Source organism: Diplotaxodon limnothrissa, linkage group LG15 (assembly GCF_057381915.1).
Source record: "Diplotaxodon limnothrissa isolate DT_005_m linkage group LG15, D_limnothrissa_male_GT1.1, whole genome shotgun sequence".
Taxonomy (NCBI): Eukaryota; Metazoa; Chordata; class Actinopteri; order Cichliformes; family Cichlidae; genus Diplotaxodon; species Diplotaxodon limnothrissa.
In genome coordinates, this window is record NC_140610.1 from 20,069,259 (window position 1) to 20,084,381 (window position 15,123).

The window sequence follows — 15,123 nt, forward strand, 5'->3', positions numbered from 1 at the left end:
GACTTTTTTGTACTGCATACTAGCTAGCATGACGGAGTTTCTATACAGCTGGGCGGCTGCTATGATGTTACTGATGTTGAACTTTATTTTGTTCATAAGGTTAATTATTAGAGTTGCCAACCGTTCCCTAAAAAATGGAATCGTCTCGTATTCAGAGAAAATATTTTGTATTGAGCTGAAAAGGAACGCAGTTTGTCCCGTTCTTCAGCTACAATGAAAAAGACACAAAGCTGGAGTTATTGTCTTTACGCTGCAGCTGTCATCTTCTTCTCTCATTCTCTCCCCCTCCCTCTCCTGTTTCTACTTCAATCATGAAACTGATCAATGATCAGCTGATCGGCTTATCTGTCGCAAGTCCCGTCTGTCTTGTTTGTTTATCTCCCACATATTTGGAAATATGCACATTATTTTTTCCTTTCTATTGGTAGGTGGCACAGTGCACTTGTGGCTAGAAGACTGGAAGCAACACATTAACAAGAGAATTCTGAGTAAAACCAAAGTTACTTTCCTGAGTAACTAGTTACTTTGAAAGTAACTGGATTACTTTTGATAGAAGTAACTAGTAATGTAACAACTGTAATTTAAAGTAATTTACCCAACACTGCTTATGCTTCAGAATGGGTAAAGAAAAAGGAAGCTTATTTTCTGGAATATCTGGAAATCATGTGTGTTTTTATTCAGTACCATAAAGGCACATTTATGACTGCAAATGAAGGCCACTCAAGGTAAAAAAATAAAAATAAAAAAATCAAGATTTAAAATTGTGAATTTTGATCAAACAGCTGAAATTTACAAGAACAAAGATGAAGAAATAAGTCATGTAACTGTATTGCTTTATTTTTCAACTTTAAGTTGGAATAAAATCACATATTTGAATAGAATAGAATAGAATAGAATAGAATAGCCCTGTATTGTCGTCGTACTTTTGTTTGTTTTTTGTTGCTTTGTTTTTGTTATTTAAAATCAATAATTTGTAAGACTTGAGAAATGTAATTAAACATTATTAAATGTGTTTTAGCCAAGGTTAGAGGATGACAGGTTTTATTGAAAATGAGCTTGTGGCTTCTGGTCTGCTTTATCGACCTCATCGGATAGATCTGTCGTTGGCGTCTAATAATGTGTTTTATAAGTTATTGATCCCAGAACCTCAAATAATGACTTTTTTTACAACTTAACCTTGAAATGTTCCTTTACACAAAAAATAAAACCCGACTTTTTTCTCATCACTGTTTTCTCTGTTTTTATGACTTTAAACTTTAAACCTTTTTTGCTGTTGTGTTGGTTTCTTTTTTTCTTTTTTCTTGCCCTCTGTGGCTGTAATATGCCCCCGTAGATGTTTGCTGATACACTACAAATATTTCTGCACATGCACTGCATCCTGAGTCTGTGGGAGCAGGTCATTGTTGAGTAAGTGGGTGTCATGTGCCCTTCCTCTATCACGTGCGTGCTCTATCCAGGCGTACCACCTAACACATAAGGAAAGGAAGTATTTCCAGTGGTGACACAAATACTGAATATTTTTTCTATTTCAAATTTCAAAAACGACCTCCCCCTGATTTCACACATCCAGATATAGCGCTTTTGATATATACTACTAAAGATATGCAAATAAAGTTGTATAAAGCCTTTTTTGTTTCCTGAGAGAGTTGTGTGAACTTTGATATAAAGCCCAGACTCTGCATGAGCTGAGACTCGAGACAGATTTAAAGATGAAAAAAAAGTCTGATGGTCTTGAAAAGTCTTCATGATTTAGCGTTCTGCAGGAAACCAACATTTATTTCTTCTGAGGAGGTCACGTTTCTCCATCTATACATACAAAGATCAATGATTATTTATTAGCTACTGAGCATGTCAACCTATTGATTACTAGGCATGTAAAGTTAATTCAAAATAGAACAGCTGCAGATGTATTAAAATAAGATGCATGTTGCTGTGACTGTAGTGCTGAAGTGCAGGCAGGCATGTGGGGTTGTTGTTGTTGCTGTTCTCCGTGCTGACTCCTTCCTCTGCTACGCCACAGTTTGCTTGTTTTTTTTGGCTGTGCCGATTCAACAAACATCAGAGGCTCCCCGTGAAGCTGATTTCTCCTAATGTGCTCAGAGGATCTGTGTGTCACGCTTCCTTCCTACCTTCATTTCCATTTTTTGGTTCAAAATATCTCAGAAAAAGATTTGATTTGGGTTGAATTTTAATCGAGTAAGACCTCATAGTGTTTTGTCCTGTGCTTTACTTATTTAAGTAACATAATTCCCTTGGCCTCAGCAAAAGAAGGAATGTATTCTGCCACACGCTGTTTTTGTGCTGATGTTTGGTTGTTTTAGATGTTTAATAGTTTTTAGATTATGGTGAACTGAAATTGTTGTTTTTTTTGTGTTCTTTTTGTCTTTGTAACATCCCCTGTTACTCATCTTCATACTCGTCTCACACGCACAAACATGAGGTGTGTAAAATACCTGGAGGAAACCACTTGGATCATTCTCTTTGAGGACTTCTAGACAGTACTCCATCATGCCGGTGGTCTGCCGTAACTTCATAGTGCAGTGTGTGATCTGGTCACGTACCACCTGAACAAAACAGATCAGATGCATGAGTTGTTAAAAGCAATTATTCTGAGATGAGCATCTGAAATATTTTCACTATGTTTAATTGTATCAGTTTCAATCAGTTTGTACAAGTGAAAGACTCTGAAAGACTCTGAGGTATGACCTTTTCCCCGAGCCTTCCTTTGCCCCCTGTTAGTGTCTTCCATTGCCTGCATGAGTTTATTCTCTTTCAGTTGTATCCTCTTGCTTTAAAAAGTTGTTTCCTCATCTTTCCATTTTGTTTTTAACTTCCTACCTTTGTTCTCTTTCCAACCTTATTGCCTGATTGAGTTCACTTGTGCCGCATTACCCTTTTAGTGGCTAGAAGACTAGTTATTTAGGCCCCTGGCAGTCTGTCCATTCTTTGATGTCGATTGTTGGGTTCACTTGAACAACTTTAGCATCAATATGGTATTATATCATTATATGTGTCCCAGGCACACTCAAGCGCATCTTGGTTGGTTGTAGGACTAGCCTTACTCAGGGGAGATATACATGGAGACACAACTTTCTCCTATCGTCTATTTTGTCCCTTTTGTCTTACTTCTCTCTATCACCATTTCTATCCCTTTGAAAAAGTGCGGCTCCATAAATGTTAGAGGGGTAAGTATTATTTCTCAGTTGCAGTGAATAGATAGAAGAAAATAAACTGTAGAAAACTAAACAGAAGAAAGAAGAAGAGAAATAATTTAACGTAAACCAGTGAGACACTCCGGGGCCTGCCAACCCTGGCAGGGCCTCCTTGGATGAGGGTGTCTCGTGATAATGGCCGAAGCACCCGATGAACCCAAGGTCCACTACTGATGATGCGTCCCAAATTTTAATATGATAATCTAGATCAGATCTCTAATCTCTAAACCTAACCAAGGGGGGGGAAAGGCAGATTAGCTTGGGACAAAGACCGAAAGTGAGGCATAACGATGTGTGCTGCTGGTAAAGTTTCTGGGCTGACTTTCCTCAAAACAGCCATTCCTCAAGATTTTCTCCATTTAAAATGGTAAATGGCCTGTATTTGTATAGCGCTTTTACTAGTCCCACCTAGGGACCCCAAAGTGCTTTACACACCCAGTCATCCACCCATTCACACACACATTCACACACTGGTGGAGGCAAGCTACAGTTGTAGCCACAGCTGCCCTGGGGCAGACTGACAGAAGGGAGGCTGCCATATCGCGCCATCTGCCCTTCTGGCCAACACCAGTAGGCATTAGGTGAAGTGTCTTGCCCAAGGACACAACGACCAAGACTGTCTGAGCTGGGGCTCGAACCGGCAACCTTCCGATTACAAGGCGAATCCCAACTCTTGAGTTACGATCGCCCCGATTTAAAGCCATGCATTATCACGCATTGCAACATCTAGTCCTTTTACTGAATTACAACTACGTTGTTGTCAGCAGAAATATTGCTAATTTCAGAGTGAACTTGTGAAATTCTCTCAAATGCTCAGTAATACAAAGAGGTGGACTTAAACAACAATTTAATCTGTGATACAATCAAAAGCTGTAAATGGTGTCCATGGAGTCCACTTTTTCATGCTGGTCAACTTTTTCTCAGCGACAATGACGCTTAAGATTAGTTCAGTAATAATACAGTTCAGTAAGAATGGGAGGTAATGAATAAAGAAAAGTGGCACCACGCTAAAAAAGTTCAGAACTGCCAGCTCAGGATCACACTGATTTTTGAGCTTGGCAGCAGGTTGTTATATGTGCACTGGGAGTGTAATTAGGGAGCAGAACATGGGCAGTTGGAACTGGCTGACACGAAAGACGAGTTAGTGGCTGGCATGCAAAACAGTCAAGGATTAATTAAAGACTGTCTGACAGCGTGACACCATAATGCCACAACTGGAATCGATCTGTTGATCTCTCATAAATTTCACAGAAACATTATCAGCCGCAACCAGACAAACGCACTTTTCTGTTTTTCATCCAGTCTCTCTCTTTCACACAGACACCAGACACATGCCGTCTGCTGGCTGAACCCCGAGCCAGGGGAAATGAGATTTGGACGTGTGTCACAGTCAGCCATTTTGGGGCTAATTGAAAGTCTGCAACCTGTCATCGCTTTATTAACCTTTTGTTTTCTTGCAATCAAGCTGCACCACTTTTAACTCACGAGCAATCTTTAATCCTCAGGTTTTAAAGTTTAAGCAAGAGATTAGACAGAAAATATTTTGAAACTTGTCTGCATCCAAAATAATTAATTCTAGCGTTAACCAATGGCCGTCTAAATGGATCAGAGAGTTAATTAGGTGCAGTTGTGGTAATTAGTCGTCTTTTATTTGATGGTTTATGAGATCAGTTAATTATTCACCTGTCATCTGTTGTCTGAGTTGAAATATGAAGACCATGACAATTTAGGAAATTTCTAAATATTTTCTTGCATTTTATCCGTTTAGTAAGTTTTCTTATCTCACATGAAATATCCATGTATTTGTATTTGATGTCACGTCACTCCCTTTTTTCTTTGTTTTTCTCTTATTTGCACTCATACTGTACAAGTCTACTAAAGGTGCAACTTAAAATATGCACATACTCAAATTATTTCCCAAGAGAAAATTTGTTTTTCAAATCACGTTGCCGAACCGTCGCTTTTATCCTCCGTGCAAACAACATGAAGTACGAGGCGTGACGCTTGAGTAAATCTCAGATTTATTTCAATTGCTTTCTGTCCCGCTGAGACTTGCCGTCAACTCCCTCCCACATGCTCCTGCAGCCCCGGCTGATGGGCTTTTCCCGTATGTTCCTCATGAATCTGAAATGAATTTAAGGGTTCAGATATTGAAACACGGTAATTGAATGCACCTCATTGGAGGTACATCTCACAGCCTCTTCAGCAGACACTGAATCACATTTCATTTCAGGTTAGAGCAAAAATATTTTTATTGACATCTATTTTCAGTACACTTTAGACTAAATGTCAAGTATAAATTGAAACTCATAATGTAGAGAATAAAAAAAGCACTAAAATACTCATAAAACCTTCTTGGCTGTATACAAGAAATGAAATGCTCGTCATGCTTGCTATTGGGCTTTTTGTTTCTACTTGCGTTGAAGCTTTTTAATAGAATCTTACTTTTAATTTTGATTAAATGTGTTATTTAACATAAAATTCTTAAGGTACCTTCTCATTTCGCAGCAAACAAAGACAGCACTTAGCCTCTTACAATAATGGTCAGACTTAAAGATATTAATCAGCAGCACAAAAATGGCAGGTTTGATTTTTTTTAAAGGCTTCTGACTGTAACAACTATAACATTATAGCCCTCGAGTATTTGAGTGTGAGAACATCTAGTCTATATTCCTTTACAGGTTTTTATTTGATGATGGAAAATCAAACAGGTCTCTTTATCCTGTAAAAAACAACAAAAAAAAGCTTAGTTACTGTTTGAGTATTTTGTGGGGTTTCTTTGTTTCCTGGTCAAATTTTTATTCTCTGCCTTCTTTTTTTTTTTTTTTTTTTTTTTTCCTTAAGTGACATCAGAAACAGCAGCATGTGACATCACGTGATGGCGGAGCTTCAGTTCATCCTTTGTCATCTTTTTTTTTTTTTTTTTTTTTTTTTTTTTAATAGGACAGGGGGAAAGAATGAAAGAAAGAGGGGGAGAGAAAGAAAGAAAACTAAAGGGGAGAAGAGACGGTGAGAAGGGGGGGAAGAGAGAAAAAAAACAACAAACAACAAAAAAAAACAAACTCCTGGGTCACCTGTATGGAGAAAAAAACAAACAAACAGAGGAGACAGCAAACAACAAAGAGCAACATAATAAATAGAAAAAAAAAAGCACCATCACAATAAACTACCTAGTCATAGATATCAATAGTTACTAAATAATAGACGATATTGTTCAGCACGCAAGATAGACAGCGCACAGTGTGCTTTGAGGCAGCAGCCAAGAAAGCTGTAGTCCGCGTCTGTGAATACCCATGTGTACACCTGTGTGCATACCTGTGTGGATCAGCATGCTTGCATTCCAAAGGTTTCTCCATGTAATGATCTGTTAGGGAGTGTGGGGAGCCACAGCCCTGTCCTTTATGGTATCAAGCAGGTATGGAGGAGATCAAAACTCCAGACATCCAGAGGCCCCCAGAACACAAGAGACCAAGGAAGACCCACAGAGGGGCAGCTGCGCCACTGTCCCAGTTAGAGCTAAGGAGAGTCCCAGATGATTCCCAGATTATTCTCTGCCTTCTAAACCTCTCTTACACAATAATCACAATGAGATTTGTGTGATCCTCTCAACTCTACACTCAACTCACATGTTTATTCTCAATCTTTCACTATCACCCTTTTCCTTGCATTCAACTCAGTTTTGCAACTAAACTAATCCACAGCTTCGAGATTTCGGCCCTCATGTTTTCGTCACAACACGATCTATTTAGAAATGAAAATAAGAAAAGCAGGAAGAGAAAATGTTATGTCTACAACATGTAATATCCCAAGATCTGGAAACACAAATATTTCCAAAATATAAATTTTGACATTCTAATTGTACATTTTTTATAGTCATAGTAGCATCAGCAAAAAATAAATAAAGACTGTAACAGCCTATTGCTTGTACTTAAACTGCAGTTATACACAGTATAATATTCTATATTTTCCTGCTGACAAATAAATAAAAACACAGTCTGTGTTCAACGCAACAGTAGATGTATGTATGCACTGCTTGTATCTGAGAAGTGGGTGTAATGTGAAAACCTACAAATAACGTGCAAAATGACACTTTAATATTTGACATGCCTTAATACCTAAATGACTCTGACTTCACACTATGGTGTTGTGAAATGTGAGCTGCTACTTTTTGGGCATGTGGGTGGAAGCTGTGAGACTGATACGAAGCTGCAATATATATACACATGCAGTCTCAAACTGAATGTGGCTTTCTGTGAGGTTGCATGAGTACCAGTCATACTCACAGGCCATCCAAAAAGTACTTTGGTCAGGTCGAAAGTACTTGTATCAGAAAGTATCTGTGTCTTTGCAATACTTGCATTGCATTAGTTGATTCTGAATTATTAACTTAGTACTTCAACCTCACATCCAACTATGACCAGATCTGGCTCCAAACAGCCAAAATGTAAAAGCAATAATGAATCAAGGCACCATAATGGCTGCATCGGTCTTTTGTAATTATGTTATATTCTGGCTTTGAGTGCCTAAGCACAGCCATAAAACCAGTATAATGCTGTAGCGAGTATCAAGCTTCACGATTCAATATTTTGGTGGAAAAACATTAAATGGAACACTGTGGAACTTTACAGAGACATTAAAGATATATTTTTCACTCTGTTAGTAAAAAACATTATTAGTTTGGCGTAAATTTCCTTAAAAGTATGTTTTGTTTTAAATCAGTTAAATGAATGTAATTTTAAGGAGAGGCAGTGCCGCAGACGCTTATCTATCCAACTGTAAAGTCAGTACTCTTCTCACCATGAAGAGGAGCCTCTAGTTAAACTGCTGTATCAGTTAATCAGCATTTATTGTAGTGAAGATTTTAACATTGCTTTATCAGCCGTCTACAACCAGCTATTCTTCTCTTATTCCAGCTTCCTTGCAGCCTGCGGCTCTTTGCCCTCTGGCTAAATCTTGATCCCCAGCCTCCAGATAATGACAACAGCTGTCCTTGGGGCTTCCATCCAAATACCCTCCACTCCTCCTTCTCCTCCTCTTCCTCACCCCTCCCCACCCAGCAGCCAGCCAGACGGTCAGTCGGTCGGCGGGCACGTTGAGGCTGGGCAGGCATCCATGTGATACATAAACTCAGGGTGGATTTACAGAGGCAAATCATGAAAAAAAAGACTAAGCTGCTAGAGAGAATTTATTCTGGTAGCGAGCTGAGACAGCAATTTCTCTCTGGTACTTAAATTCCTGAAAACATACTTTTTTTATAATCAACGTCTCGCTATTGATGAGGATCTTTGTGGGCGTGTGATTTTAAGCTAAAGTTAGATCAACAGTGGTGGGTTCACATCAGCTAATCTACTCATAACGGTGGGGCTGGTGATATCTAGATATGGACATAAAGGACTGGAAGAGGAAACGAGAGGCGCAGTGTGATTCACTGTTGCAGATTTGCTTGAAGAAAACTGATAAAGCACAAAGAGAAATTATTAGACAAGCAGACATCTAGATTTTAATGATTAAAACCCTGTTTTTAGCATACATATTTTGCCTTTTTTGAACATGTTAAATAAAAAATTTGGAGTCTTTTTGGGTTAGATTATGATTTCTCATATCCTCCCCACACCAGCTGTTTTAGGGTTAGGGGTTAGGGTTAATCTGCTGATTTATATCAGCAGTCGACTTTACTGAGAGGTGGGAGGAACAGCGATCATCAACCAAGCTTACCTTTAGTTTGTACTCCTTCTCCTTGGTAACTTTCGTGAGCAGTTTGGCTTTCTGTCTGGTCAGCGCCTCGATCAGAGAGTCACACTGAGCCACGAGGCAAGCTTCAAACTCCACTCCGTTCTCCTGAAGAAGAAAGACGAAAGCAACAGAAGCAGCACAGTCGTTATGAATTGATTAAAGAAAGTGAACAAGTAATATTAACTCATGAAACCACCATGTTTGGCTTCCCTGCCAAAATAAATCTACATTAAAGTGTTCTGAAGTGAGCATCGTTATGGGTTTGGATCACAAAAGCAAAGCACTGAGACGAAAATAGATCACTTGGCTTGTTTTTCTTCAATTAGCAGCACACTGTTTGTTACCCATTCATTTAGCCCACCACATTATGTTCTATTTTTGCTTCAGCTGCAAAACCACAAATAAATACAGCGTTAATTATTTCAATACACCGCACACAAAAGCAAGCCTTTCATCGTATTTACCATCCATTTGCACAACCATACTCGCCACCATTTTTCCCTCAAGATGCAACACATGAAATTGTGGTTTTGTGTTTCGATTTACTAATATTCCCTGACAGTTAGCAGCTTTGTCTTTGGGCCAGCAAACAGAATGCAATGATAGAGTATAAGCAGACATCTGCAGCTGAAAAGGCTTCATTGCATTACGCTTAAAATTCAAAAACGTTCTTCAGATGATCAAATTGCAAAAGGGTGGGAGAGGAGAGGAAATGCTCAGTGCATGATGGTTGTGTTAGGTTAGCGTTAGTTTATCTTCATATCAGAAGGACACAGAAGGCAGGGCGAGCACGAGAAAATCTGCAAATACAGCAGGGACTAAATCAAAAGCATTGTGAATACAGCACACATAGGCTGGTGGCTGTTTTGAACTTATTATGCAAATCCCTATTTGTGTAACAGTTAAAACAGTTGCATGTCAACATCATTCAAACACTGCTAATTGGAAAATCAAACATGTGTACAACTGTAATTTAGGACCCAAATTCATAATTACTCAGCTATAACTCCAAAGAAATCAAATTAGGTGAACACTAGACGCCAGAGGTTAAACGCAAAGGAGGGAAACTTGCAGCACACAGAGGATAAGAAACATTACAACGTGACGAAGATAAGACTGAGACTATTTAAAAACAGGGAGAGGACGAAGACACGTGCGAAAACAGTCAAGGCAGTCAGAAAAACAGGAAGTCAAAAATGAAGACACCAGAGAAAAAAACTGTTAAATTAAAACCGAAAAAAGCCCAGAGGAGAAACTCACAATAACACAATACAGATAAATGAATTTCAAAATATTAAACTTGGATATGTTGAGTGTTGTTCTTGTTGCTTTTGGCCATTCATTTCCAACAGACTGGAAACTTGTCAGCATATAATTTGAGATGTTTTGTAGCATTTAAGATGTTGATAATTAAGATCCTGTGTCATTTAGTTTTTCCTTCCAGTAGATATAAAAACAGGTTATAAATGAGGTAATGATCCAGAGGGGGGTTTTATCTCCCTACAAAGCCCACTTGATAATGAGATAAGGGTTCAGTAGTGATTTCCAGTCAAGGTTCCTCTGCTCAGTCACTGTTTAGAGCCCGAGGAGCACTGGAGATATTTCTCCTCAATCCTATATTCTACTTTCTCTTTGCCCACCTAGCTCTTTTTTTCCTTGTCTCAGACAGAGCAGAGTAAAGATAAGACTGCTTCTTTTTAAAGCTTAATCCTCTTCATTTTGTAATAAGACTCTTAATGCCCACTCGTGGTGCTGTAGGATATATCAGTGCAGACAGTGTGTAAAAACATGTGTGTGCTTTGTGTGCATGACTGGTAGACGCTGCTGGAGAGATCAGCTGCACGGTAATGCTGTCTAGAGGGAATGCTCACACAAATGCACGTATTTGGATGGTATGTTTTGTTTTTAGTTTATTGATTCTATGGATTTGCTTCTTTGCTGCTGAGTGTCGAGTCCAAATGTTGCTCTGTGAGCTTACTGTACATTACCAGGGAGTTCCCCAAAGCATGATCAATGCAGTCTTAAAACAACAGTAGTAATGTAGAGTAAATTTTGCAAACAATATCTACATGTGCAGAAATGAGCAGACGTGGATATCAGTTGTGGTGCAGTCTGATACAGCCAGACTTCTGTCTCATCATGCTTATGGAGAAACATCTAAACAAAGCATGGAAGCCCTGAAATAGCTTTTTAATAGGCAGTTTGAACATGTTTACCTCTAGAAACAGCAGATTTCAGTAAATTTCCTGAATAACTAAATACATAATCTATCACTGCACTCAGAAACTAAAAATAATTCAAAATGAGGTGCATTTAGAAGGTAGCTTTAAACTAAGGCACTAAGGGGCTCAAAGTATCCATGAAAATATCCTCTACATCATTACGTAAGCACAAGCACCCTGAAGCCACTTCAGAGTCACTTACATCCCCAGTCTTCCTCATTCTGATGCTCAGTTTCAACCTCATCAGTTTAAGATGAGTTCTTGTCATGTGATTAGCTAGCTATATATTTGCATTAATGAGCAGTTCATCAGGTATGTCTAACAAAGTGGTCAGTGAGTGTCTATTTCATCATTAATGGTGGCTTAACAAGTCCAGCACATGCTTTTTAATCTAGTCATTTGCTGTGACGACCCCTTCACCATCCAGAGATCTCTGCTGTGCTTTGTCACGCGAGTCCTGATCAGAGGGCGATGAGCTGCACGAGATGCACCCGAACCTGCTGCGCTCAGCTACAAAAGCTCCTTCGTTCCTGACAGCCACTCTCTGACACTCTCAGGGGAGGATACCCTCTGCATGAAACTGCACTAGCATGCATTTCGGTTTCTTTTGCTCTCCACAGACATCCACCCATCCAACATAGTCTGTAGTGCTGACTTGCTAATAAAGATAAGTCTTACTAACTTACTAGTAAATAATTCCTACTTCCTTAAGGTCCAATTTTGTGTCTCCCATTTCTAGTCAAAGTCTTTGTTCAGTTTGCTTGCAGAGATTTATTATCCTGAGTTTTTTTTTTTATTTGTTTTTTAATGACATTATTTGCCACTTATGATGAAATCCCCAAATTCTGCACTAACAAGCTATTCTATTCTTAAATTCATCCAGGCTATCTTTATGGAGTCGTTAAATCTCTCAGAGATTCATTTTATGCAAACACAACAAAATGAGCTAATACCCAGATGTTTCCAGTGCCAAAGTCAGACATTGTGTATGCCTAATCACACACATGCAGCTGTTGCAGCACTACTTTACCCTATTTATGCATTTGCTCATGACACAGATCAGTCCTTCATTGGCCACAAAACATCACCTGCCAAACAACGTTCTTGGAGAAACAGAATATCTTATTTTTCTGCTGGAAAAAGTTTCATTCCTCAGAGGAAGGGTAATAGCTGACAGTTCTGAGATTTTTCTGTTCTTACTTCCATACAAAACTTGAAAAAACAAAACAAAACATTGATTTATTCCTATTTCTCAAATGGTCTTGTTTTTGTAACCCCCCAAAAATAAAAATTTGCCTACCACTGATATTTAGATGTGAACAGATCCTTCCTTTTTGTTTTGCCGTTGCATTGCATTGTGGGATACAGTTGCTAATGTTATGGCCCAGTCATACTAGAGTAAAAGAAAGCTGGCAAACTCTTTGCAACTAAGAAAAATCGGTGGTTTCCCAGTGATTGCATTGATTCTTTTCACATTCAGCAAATGAGTGCAAGTAGTTGCAGTGGCCATTGCTCTCATTCGCTCATCCTCTGGGTAATCACTTGGTCATCTAGTTGCCCAGAGTTTGAGTGTGGAAACTTTTGATTACAAAGCACTGGTAAAGATTTGCAATAACTGACAAATGTAGATGGATTGGCAATGCATGGCAACCGATCGGTCGGTGTGCATCAGTTTATCAAAAGACGGGTTGAGATGATGTGAGCTTTGTGGCATGCCACGTTATTCTGCTGGAAGCAGCCATCAGAAGGGTACTTGCATGCTCAATAACAATATTCAGGGTAAGCTATGGTGTTTAAAGGGGTAATTAGGGGTCCAAAGTATGCTGCAAAAATATTTCCCACACCATTAGATCACCAGCAGCAACACAAACCATTGATACAGGGTAGTATAGATTCATATGTTGTGCATTCAGAGATCCCTTTTTGCATAGTTTGGTTGTAACAAGTAATTTGAGTTACTGTTCAAAGCTCGAAGAAGTTTCTTCTCTCAACCTCTGGGCAATCAGTTGGTCACTGTGAGTACTTATGGTCGGTTACTGAATGAAAAAAACATTCAGCATTGTACTAGGAAGTTGATACTAGAAGAAAGCTGATAGGTTTTTGTATCTTTTTGTGAAGAAAACTGCCCATCACTGATGTGACTATCATGCTATTAAGCCATCGTGACAAACCTTTGATCTATACTTGTACCTAAATTTACAGACTGGATTACTAACAGCATATCTTATGTAAAATTAAATGTAAAGGTGTGTTGTTACCTGTATCTGCTGGAGCATGTTTTTGAGTTGAACCAGGAACTCCTTGGCATCTTTAGCTTTGTCAGAGACTCCATTCAGCGCCTGGGAAATCTGACACTGCAGAGACAAACAGAGAAGGAAGATATAGAACGATTAAGATGCCTCAAAAGAAATGTGACCTTTTTACTGATGGATATAGACATTCACTGCTGTACCTCTCTCCTTACGATTTTAACCAAAAATTTCAAATTCAGATTCATCTATCAGTCGATGGATCAACTGAACACTCAGATTCATGATTATTTAGCTTACGGCTAGCTTAGGGTTTTAAAAATAAAAACTCAACTGGAACAAATAAAAATACACTTTCAGATATTTTCTCTGATGATTCTCACATTTTTAGAAACTTATAAAATGCTCTCAATTTCATTTTTTGGGATTCCAAGAGTGCATCTTTTATTTAATGATACTATGACTGCTTAACCCAGTCCAGCTGTTTAACTGCCACATCAGGATATTAGCTGAAAAAAAAAAAACAGGAAAATAATAAAATAAAAAAACAGAAAATATTTATACAATCTGAGGAATATACCAGGAACCACTCAGGAACCAGTTCAGTATTTGTATGTGTATCAGTTGTTTGTAATTAAGAAAAAGCAGGACAAAGGAAATACACACTGTTAAACACACACACACACACCAAGCTGTGATGAATCTTCTCTGCTGTGGCTGCAGCCACGTGACCCACCTGCTTACTCCTTTTCTGGATGGTAGACTCATGAATGGACACACACACACACACACACACACACACACACACACACACACACACACACACACACACACACACACACACACACACATAAATGACAGCTGTATTTGCTAACTCATGATGTATGCTGATTACATGCAAAGAAACTGCTTAACTGAAAATTCGCCTGCGTTTAAATAAATCGATTAGCTCAAGTACAGCTGCAGATATGACAGAAAAGTCTTTACAATCATCATTACTATATTATTTAAGTGCTACGGTTAAGTTTATACGGTGAACCAGCAGCTTTCAATTTATATGACTTGTGTAAACTCTTTGGCTTCCTTCCTTCCTTGAACCCAACCACTGATTTCTCTTTTTGGATGTTTTTATTTACTGACTGTTCACGTGTAAGACTACAGTGTTGGATGCCTACACTCAGATTTTCTCACATCAATAAAAACATGTTTAGGTTAATTTATGCAGTAGTTCCACATGATCTCACAATCAATGATCATGTAGGAGTATGGGTAATGTAAAATTATACAATTCTTTTTCACCGTCCACCCCTCTGCTGTGTGCGTGCTGCTTGGAGTCAGGAGGAGGGACGTGTGGAGGTTATGGTTCACAAATCATCCCAATGCTCTTGTGAAGCTCCTCGTTGCTCCTCACCAAGAGGCCATCTGGCCCAGCAAGCTGTCTGGCCTAAATGCTTGTGTGTGCGTGTTTGTAGATGTGTGTGTGTGTGTGTGTGTTTGCATGCCAAGATGCTAACAAGGGGATGACGGATGTGCCATATGAGTGCTGTCCTGGCACATCCCCTCCTCTTATTCGTCCCATCTGGTTCTTCATTCACTTTGACTTCAGCACTTCTGATCAGGTCAACATTCTGCTGATACGGCCATTTTCCGTACATGTGGATATCTTTTTATTCATCATTTCATTTTCTTACCCCCAAAATTAGTGGG

General features: G+C 38.9%; 1 protein-coding gene across 1 annotated transcript in view; it reads right to left on the reverse strand.

Moving 5' to 3' along the window:
• The window catches only part of trim67 (tripartite motif containing 67), a 53,284-nt gene that overhangs the window by 15,805 nt on the left and 22,356 nt on the right, over positions 1-15,123 (reverse strand). Inside the window, exons 2-4 of the mRNA XM_085372478.1 lie at positions 13,426-13,521; positions 8,928-9,050; positions 2,454-2,564 (exon numbers count right to left, since the gene is read on the reverse strand). Of these exons, the coding sequence (XP_085228604.1) occupies positions 2,454-2,564; positions 8,928-9,050; positions 13,426-13,521 (330 nt within the window). The remainder of the gene's footprint in view (positions 1-2,453; positions 2,565-8,927; positions 9,051-13,425; positions 13,522-15,123) is intronic.